At 40.0% G+C, this 9,723-nt stretch overlaps 1 protein-coding gene across 3 annotated transcripts in view; it reads left to right on the top strand.

The window, feature by feature from the left end:
• The window catches only part of sh3pxd2aa (SH3 and PX domains 2Aa), a 282,467-nt gene that overhangs the window by 197,039 nt on the left and 75,705 nt on the right, over positions 1 to 9,723 (top strand). For all 3 annotated transcript variants that reach the window (XM_048608736.1, XM_048608735.1, XM_048608737.1), the window contains one exon: positions 2,357 to 2,470. In XM_048608736.1, coding sequence (XP_048464693.1) covers positions 2,357 to 2,470 — 114 coding nt within the window. The remainder of the gene's footprint in view (positions 1 to 2,356; positions 2,471 to 9,723) is intronic.

Genomic DNA, 9,723 nt, shown 5'->3' with positions numbered 1-9,723 from the left:
CAGCCTTCCTGCTCCTACGATGCTGCTTGGCCTGCTGTGTTCATCCAGCTCTACACCTTGTTACCTAAGTACAAGCAGTGTGGAATGCAAAAAAAAATGTGTAAAAGTGTCATAAGGACAAGTCTGAAAGCACAGTATATTTGCAGTAATGTAGATGAATTAACAGTGCAAATATTTGTAAATGGTTAGCATATGATTCTGATTACTGAGACATAATTTGAGGTGATCAAAGCTAGGAACTGCAGATCCAAAGATATTCAACCTGTAGGAAGGACAGGCAAAATGGAAAAGGAGATCGGATGGCCTTTGTTATTGAAAGATGAAATTGATGCAAGAGTGAAAAAGGATATTTGTGCAGGAAATCTAAATGTGGAAATAATCTGGGTGGAACTAAGAAGTAACAAGGGGTGGAAGACAAAAGTGGGAGTTGTCTACAGCCCTCCAAACAGTAACGGTGAGGTAAGGGCTGGCATTAAGCCATTAAGGTGGCATTAAATTAGAGACGTATGCAACAAGGGTGCTACGGTGCTTTAGGTGATTTAATCTGCACATTGACTCGGCAAACAACTTTAGAATGTGCCGGTTGAATTCTTTGAGCGTGTTTTGATAATCTTAATATTTGATAATCACCTCAGGGTAGGCTATCCAAGATTTGATTTTTTGCAGCAAGAAGGGATAAATCAGAGACATTTTCGAAGTGAACCAGTGGAAACTTCCAGAGAAAGACAACTGAACTCCGAGGACTGCTAGCTAAAGAAGGATCAACAGAATTGGGAAGCAAAGACCATTGAATTGATTTTCCATTTTATTCTACCTCTGCCAATAATTTATTTTCCCTATTTGTTCGTCTATGTATAAGAGGAACTTAACGAGAATTAAAGTTTCAGTTGGTATTGTTATATGCCAATGGTTTATTTCTGTTTACCTGTAGCTGTTGTTTAATTCCTTATAATAAATAATAATTCTTGTTTAGGACAGAAATCTGGTCCATGCTTTTTATCAATATTGGTCTGAAAGTCAGATAAATTGGGGTACTGTGCGTACTTTATAAAATAAACTTTAATATATGGTACGACTTCAGGAGCAGTGGGGCTCAGTTTATGGCGTACTACCCCAGTCGGCCATAACATCATCCTGGTGTTACGTCTCTGGATGCAGAAACATCTATCTGTTCCCCTTTGATATAATCCTGTATCACTGTGGCTTTCCCACTCTTTAATTCTCTCCCCCACGCAGGAAAGCCGTTTCTGGTTCCTTGGAGTTGGTTCTCACTGCATTCCCTGAGATCTCATCTCCCCCAGCTGTATCCAAAACAAAAAACCCGGTAGAGAGGTTTATGGCCTGCACTACTTACTTGGTGCTTTTACTGTCTGACAATCACCCTTCTCTTTCTGCCTTTGCATTCCTTAGCTGCAGTGTGACCATCTCATTGTATATACTATCCACGAAAATCTTAGTCTTGCATGTAGTCTGCAGTGATTCCAGTTGCTGCTCCAGATCCAAAACACAGATTTCCAGTAGCTACAGCTCAGTATATGTCCTGCACAAGTGGTCACCCTTGACACTGGAAGCGTCCCTGACTTCCCATATTGCACAGGAGGAGCATTTCACTGGATCAAGCTACCTTGCCATGACTTACCCTTAAATTACTCTATTTCCATTTACTACTTATCGTGCAAGGAATATTAATTAAATAACAGGGAGCTTAACTTATTCCTTATACTTTAAATACTCTTAATCTAAACTAAAGACCAATTTTCACATTAAACGTAGGACAGTAGAAATACTTACCAGCCTTTACTTACCAAAGTCACAATTCAACCTGTTCTGAAGATAGGTCACTGGACCTGAAATGTTAACTCTACTTTCTCTCCACAAGTGCTGCCAGACCTGCTGAGTTTTTCCAGCAATTTCTGTTTTTGTTACCATCAACCTGTGCTGACTCCTGGTGCCACTTAATGAACTTATTTTCCCTGCAGTATCACCTTTTGAATATTTTTGAAACTCACCCATCCTTTTCAAGTCGTGTTCTTCTTAAAACTGTTTTCCAGTGGAGCCACACTTCTGATTTTCTATATCTCTCAAACCTAAAAATCTCCACTGCACTCTCATGCTGTGTTACGCTGCCTCCTTGATCTTGTGCTAACTCTGAACTGTCCACAATTTTCTAGTCCTGCTTTAAGTCTCCCAATTTCATGCTGGCTGTCTACTGATACAGCCCAAGTTTAACAGTATTTTTAACTGTATTTTTCATGGTTTAGATGACCATTGTACAAAAATGTCACAAGGCCAATGCTAGATTTGTCTGAAATACTACTACCAGTGCTGAGTTCAATTTTTGCTTTCTCCATTTCAGGTTGGTGGTTTGTGAGTACAGTGGAGGAGCAGGGCTGGGTCCCAGCAACATATCTGGAAGCACAAAATGGAACTCGAGATGACCTGGACATCAGCACCACAAGAGCTGGAGAAGGTATTGGATCCACCGCTCCAAATATGCCATTTGCTGCTTCACTTAATCGGTATTCAGTGATTTAATTTTTTTGGGTAACGTATTACTCAGTTCCAAAGAAGAGTCATATCAGTCTCAAAATATTCACTCTATTTCTCTCTCCGCAGATGGTGCCAGACCTGCTGAATTTTCCCAGCACTTTTTGTTTTTGTACCTAGTGGCATGTGTTTAATTTCCTTGGGTAGGGCATTGCCAGTGTACTTCCTCAGATACAACAGTGTCCCGTGTAACGGAAGCTAAAGTAGATGTTGGTCTTTTGGATGATGAAGCTGAATTAATAATGGAAAACCAGGAAATGGCAGAGGCTTTGAACAAATATTTTGTATTTTTCTTCACGGTAGAAGACTGAGAATGATTCCAAAAATAATTGAGAAAATCAAGGGGCAAAGAAACGGGTGAAACTTAAAGCAGTTTCTACCATTTGAAAAAAGTACTAGGAAAACTAATATGAATAAAGGCTGACTAATCCCTGGATTTGATGGTCTCCATCTTAGGACCTTAAAGGAAGTGGCTGCAGAGGTAGTAGATGCATTGGTTGTAATCATCCAAGATTCTGAAAAATTGCCAGCAGATTGGAAAAACATAAATGTTATTCTTTTATCCAAGAAAGGACAGAGACAGAAAGCAGGAAACAATAGACCAGTTAATCTAACATCTGTCACTGGGGAAAATGTTGGAATTTGTTATTCAGAAATTAAGAGAAAGATAGTTGGAAAACAATGTATCAACATGCAAGAAAAATTGTGTTTCACACATATAGTAAAGGATGCAACAAGCAGGATGAATAATTGGGAACCAATAGATGTTGTGTTTTAAATTTCCCAAAGGTGGGAAATTCATTAAGGTGTCACATAAAAGGGTATTACACCATTAAAACATAAGATACAGGAGCAGAATTAGGCTATTTTGTCCATCATGTCTGCTCTGCCATTCAATTATAGCTTATATGTTTCTCAATTCCATTCTACTGCCTTCTCCCCATAACCTTGGTCCCCTTACAAATCAAGAACTTGGCTATCACTGTCTGAAAGACACTCAATGATTTGGCCTCCACAATCCATTGTACAATGAGTTCCACGTACTAACCATCCTGTGGCTGAAGAAATTCCTTGTCATCTCTGTTATAAAGGCTGTCCTTCACTCTGATGCTGTGCCCTTGGATCCTAGTCTCTCTTACTGGTGAAACATCTTCTCCATGTCTGTTCTATCCAGGCTTGTCAGTATTCTGTAAGCTGCAATGAGATCTCACCTGCCGCTCACCCCCCCACCCCCCCATTCATCTAAACTCCATTGAGTACAGACCCAGAATCCTCAATCATTCCTCTTATGACATGCCCATCATCCCCAGGATCATTCTTGTAAACCTCCTCTGGAACCCCTCCAAGGCCAGCACATCCTTCCTTAGATGCAGGGCCCAAATCTGCTCACAATATTTCAAATGTGATCTGACCAGAGCATTATACAGTCTAGTACATCTCTGCTCTTCCTAACTGCCAACTGATCCTGCATGTTAACTTTAAGAGAATTCTGAACTTGGACTCCCAAGTCCCTTTGTGCTTCAGATTTCTAAAGCCTTTACCCGTTTAGAAAATAGTCTACATCTCAATTTTTCCTACCAAAGTGCATAACCTCACACTTCCCCGTATTGTATTCATTTGCCACTTCTTTTCTCACTGTCATTGCCTGTCCAATTCTTCAGCTTTGCACTACCTGTCCTTCCACAATCTGCAAATGTAGCAATGATGTTCCCTCAGTTCCTTCATCCAGATTGTTAATGTATAATGTGAATCGTTGTTGTCCCAACATGGATCCCTGTAAAACTCCAGCAGTCACTGGCTGCCATCCTGAAAAAGACACCTTTATACCCACTCTCTGCCTTCTGCCAGTCAGCCAATCCTCTATCCATGCTGGTACCTTGCTCCTAACACCATAGGCTCTTGTCTTATTTAGCAGCCTCCTGTGTGGCATCTTATCAAAGGCCTTCTGGAAATCACATCCACTGGCTCTGCATTGTCTAATTTTGCTTGTTACCTCTTCAAAAATTTGTAACAAGTTTATCAGGCATGACCTCCCCTTGATGAAACCATGCCCATTCAGCCTTAGTTTACCATGCACCTCCAAGTATTCTGCAATCCCATCCCTTAATAATGGACTCTAAAATCTTGAGAACAGCTGAGGTCAGGCTCACTGGCCTATGGTTTCCTGTCTACTGCCTCCCTCCCTTCTTAAACAGGGGTGTTACGTTAGCCATTCTGGACCATCCCTGACTCCAGTGATTCCTGAAACATCACAACCAATGCCTCTACAATCTCCTCATCGAGCTCCTTCAGAACTCTGAAGTGTTGTCCGGATGATTTATCCACATTCAGACCTTTCAGCTTTCCCAGCATCACCTTAGTGATGACCACTACACTCATCTCTGCCCCCTCCCAATTCTCTTGAAGTTCTGGTATGCTGCTGGTGTCTTCCACTCTGAAGACTGATGCAAAGTACCTATTCAGTTCCAGCAGTCCAGTGTCCACTCTTGCCTCTCTCTTAGCATTTAGATAATTCAAAAAACTCTTGCAATCTTCTTTTATGTTACTAGCTATCTTGCTCTTATGTATCATCTTTTCCACCCTTATTGCTGTTTTTAGTTATCCTCTGCTGGCTTTGAAATGCCTCCCCATCCTCTGACTTCACATGAATCTTCACTATCATATGCTTTTGCTTTTGTTTCTATGCTGTCCCTGACTTCACTTGTCAGCCATGGTAGCCTCGAACTCCCCTTAGTATGCTGCTTCTTCTTCCTTGGGATGAATTTCTGCTGTGCCCTCTGAATTACTGCCAGAACATCCTGCCATTGCTGCTCCGTTGACTTCCTTGCTAGGTTCCCTTCCAATCAACTCTGGCCAGCTCTTTCATGTCTTTGTAGTTATCTTTGCTCAGTTGTCACCCTGTTACATCTGATTCCAGCTTCTTCCTTTCAAAGTGCACGTTGAATTCTATCATATTATCGTCACTCCCCCTTAGCAGTTCCTTTACTTTATGCTCTCTACTCAAGTCTGCCTCATTACACATCACCAAATCCCGAATTGCCTGTTCCCTAATGGGCTCTCCCACAAGCTGCTCCAATAATCCCAACTCATAGACATTCCACAAATTCCTTTTCTTGAGATCTTCTACCAACCTGATTTTCCCAGTCCGCCTCCATATTGAAGTACTGCATGGTTACTGTAACAGTGCCTTTCATATCTCGTGATTTATTTTCTTGCCCACATCCTGACTACTATTAGGAGGCCTGTGCACAACCTTTTCTCCTTTGCGGTTCCTCAATTCTACCCACTGCAGATTGTATGCCTTCTGATTCGATATCACTTCTGGCTATCAATTTAATTTCATTTCTAACTAACAACGTAACCCCGCCTTTCTGCCCATCAGCCTGTCCTTTCGACAGGACGTGTATCCTTGGATATTTAGTTTCCAGCCCTGATCCCCTTGCAGCCATGTCTCTGTGATATCCACAACCTGCCAATTTCAATCTGCGCTACTAAGCCATTTACTTTGTTTCGTATACTGCATGTATTTAAGTACAACACCTTCAGTCCTGCATTGACTGCCCACTTCTCATAGCCGTCCCCCTATCTACTATACCTGAACTTAGATTCCTGACCCTCTCCATATTGTCTGTCTTTTTACTTGTTCTGGAAGCTTTTAACTCTGCTGAGTCCTCCCCTACTTTAACATTTTTCATAATCTTCCATGTACCTGGATTACCCTCCCAGGGTTAGTTTATCTACACAAAATAAGAACAGATTGTGTTGGCGTAACATATTAGCATGGATACTGGATTGGCTAAACAAAGAACAAAGAAAATTACAGCACAGGAACAGAAACTAACTAACTAACAGGAAAAGGAATTACTGCAAAATAAGCAGAGTCAATACAATATTAAGGAAGGGAAATTATATTCTTTGAGGATCTATTAAGAAAGGCAGAATCATAGCACTTATGATCACAAGACACTTAAAAACAAAGTTAGAGCCCTTAGAATAGAAGGGCGAATCGAAATATACATACCAAAAATGGCTGAGAAATAGGAAACAGGTATTACATGGGCTGAGGAAGGGTTTATAGAGTTCCCTAGAGGTTGGCATTGGAACCTCTGGATTTCTATAAATGATCTGGAACTTGGGTACAGGTGCACTTTCAAATTTTGTGGATGATACAAAACTTGGGAACATTGTAAACTGTGGGGAGAACAGTGTAAAACTTGAAAAGGATAAAGTGTACAATCTAAAAGGTGTGCAGGAACAGAGCAACATGAATGTAAATGTGCATAAGTCATGAAACGTGGCAGGAGAGGCAGAGAGAATGATTCATAAAATACACAGTATCCTAGTCTTAATTAGTAAGAGCTTAGTGTGTAGGGCAAGGAGATTATGTTGAACTTGTATAAAACACCAGTTAGGCCTCAGCTAAAGTATAGTGCCTACTTCTGGATGCCAAACTTTAAGAAGCTTCTAATGGTTTTGGAGAGAATGCAAGAAAGGTTCAGGGGTTGAGGAATTTCAGCTATGGATTTGGATTGGAGAAGTTGGGACTGCTTTCCTTGTTGAAGAGAAGGCTAAGAAGAGATATACTCAAAACCACGAGAGGTCTAGACAGAGTAAATAGGAAGAAAATGTTCCCACTTGTGAAAGGATGGAGAATGAGAGTGCACAGATTTCAAGTAATTAGTGAAAGAAGCTGATGTGAGGATAAACATTCTCATGCAGTGGTTAAGGCTTGGAATGCACTGCTTGAGCGTGCGGTGAAGGCAGGTTCAATTGAGGCACTCAAAAGGGATTTATATGGTTATTTGAACAGGAAAAATGTGCTGGGTTATGCGGAGAAGGCAAAAGAATGGCACTGAGTGGGATGTTGCATTATAGAGCGAGTGCAGACATGATGAGCTGAATGACTTCTTTCTCTACTGTACAGTTCTAATTTGGTAATTCTATTAGCTCATCCGAATGGAAGTAAGATAGATTTCATTGAGAAAATAATATTATGGGATCCAGTCCATGAATAATTTTGGATATGACATGTGAGTATAGGTTGCTCAGAGGAAACGGGGAATTTAGACATGCAATCTAAAGCTCTCCACTGGTAAGGTTTTCCTGTCCTCATGTTTGTGTCTGTTAGTAGTGGTTTACTATTATGATTAATCAACCATTGTTGCATTGTCCAACTACCAGTATGGTATAAGGTGAATCTGATAGACCTTCGTCTTTTCTTGTCCAGCCAGTCCAATATTCTTGTTACATCTGATGTTTCCATCTACTAATTCATTGTGGATTGATTGATCTTTACTCATTTTCTCGTTTAGTTCTTAAAGTTGTGTCTCTTCATGTAATTTCTAGATTTTGTTTGTTCAACTATTTCCAGTTTATTTTCAGTGCTTGTTTTGAATAATTTTGTTGTACAACAGTATATTATTTTTTAACTCTCTGAGTACCATAGGTGGAAAGAATTAAGCCATTCCAATAATAATGAGGCAATTGGAGCTATAAAAAGTTGTTCCATAAATTTATTCTTTGAGTTAACATCATCCTGCAGCCCAGGAACTAGGTTTAAGCTGCAGTGTGAGCGAGAAGTTTGCTCTGTAGTGAATACCAGATTTTACATTGGCCCATTTCACTGTGAGAATCAAATCCATTGTAATCAGGGAATGATTTCATATCTGTTTAATGAAGGGTTCCTAGTGCAGTGTTCATTTGCCTCCAGCACATTGGATCACATCTGTGTGAGGAAGAGAGATGTATGCCTTTCTCCTTCTCTCCATGCTATATGAACATAAGAAATAGGAGTTGGAGCAGTCCATTCAGCCCATTGATTTAGCTTTGCCAATCATTAACATCATGACTTACCTGATTATAGCCTTAAGTCCATTTACCTGCCTAACTCACATAGCTCTTAGTTCCTTTGTTGATCAAAAATTTGTTCAATTTGAATACATTCAGTTACCCAGCCTCTCCTGCTTTCTGTAGAATATAGGATCATGGGACGTAGGAGCATGGGCTTTTCATTTAGCTCTCAAGCCTGATCTAATATTCAAGAAGATCATGACTGATCTGCTTATGGTCTCATCTCTGCTTTCATGTCTGCCTTTACGCCTGTACTTGCCTGTCTATCAAGAATCTCTCAAACTCAGCCTTGAATAATGTTAAAGACCCAGCCTCCACTGTATTCAGTGGAAAAGAATTTCACATTGTAATGTCTGTGAGAAAATAAAATATCCTCATTTCTTTCTAAAAAGGGAGACCTATTCTTTTTAAACTGTCCCCTAATTCTCATCTCCCCCACTAAAGAAAATATCCTCCAAATATCCATCTGATCCAGTCCTCTCAAGGTCTTATATGTTTCGGTAAGATCACTTCAAAATCTTCTAAACTCCCATGGATATAGGCATAATTTATTCAAGACTTTCAAACCAGGAATCAACCCAATAAATCTTCAAACTGCTTCCAATGCAACTATATCATTCCTTGAGTGTGGAGACCAAAATTGTCCACACAACCCAAGACAGGGCCTTAACAATGAGCTGTACAGATGAAACCTACTTTTCCCCTACTTTTATATTCCATCCCCTTTGCAATAAAGACCAGTATTCCATTTGAACAACAGGATATTCCAAAAAGGAAATATTCCTCATTCCAGTAAGGGTGAAGAATTCTCGGAAGCGGGTAAACCAACAATGGTTAACCAGAGAAGTAAAGCATCAGATTGAAAGAAAAGACTTACAATGTGGCAAATATTAGTGGTAAGCCAGAGGATTGAGAAAATTTTGAAAACAAATGAAAGAGAACCAAAAAAAATTAGAGGAGAAAGTAGTATCCAAAAATTACTAAAGGGGCAAAAGGACCGAAAATACGTACATAACTATCACTAGAGAAAAAGTGCTAGAGAAACTAATGGGGCTAAAGACCAATGTGTCCCCTGGACCTGATTAGATGCATCCTAGAATCTTAAAGGAGGTAGCTACAGACATAGTGGATGCACTGGTAGTAATCTTCCAGGAATCCTTAGATTCTGGAAAAGTCTCAGCGGTTTAGAAGACTGCCAATTTAAGACCTTTATTTAAAAATAGAAGGAGTCAGAAAAAGGTAACTATAGGCTAGTTAGCTTAATGTCTGATCTGGAAAAACGTTAATCTATTATAAAGAACGTAACAACAGAGTATTTAAAATGTA

This window comes from Rhincodon typus, chromosome 20, assembly GCF_021869965.1.
Source record: "Rhincodon typus isolate 14 chromosome 20, sRhiTyp1.1, whole genome shotgun sequence".
NCBI classification, from domain to species: Eukaryota; Metazoa; Chordata; class Chondrichthyes; order Orectolobiformes; family Rhincodontidae; genus Rhincodon; species Rhincodon typus.
Note: the sequence above shows the minus strand (reverse complement) of the source record. Positions and strands in the feature narration are given on the sequence as shown.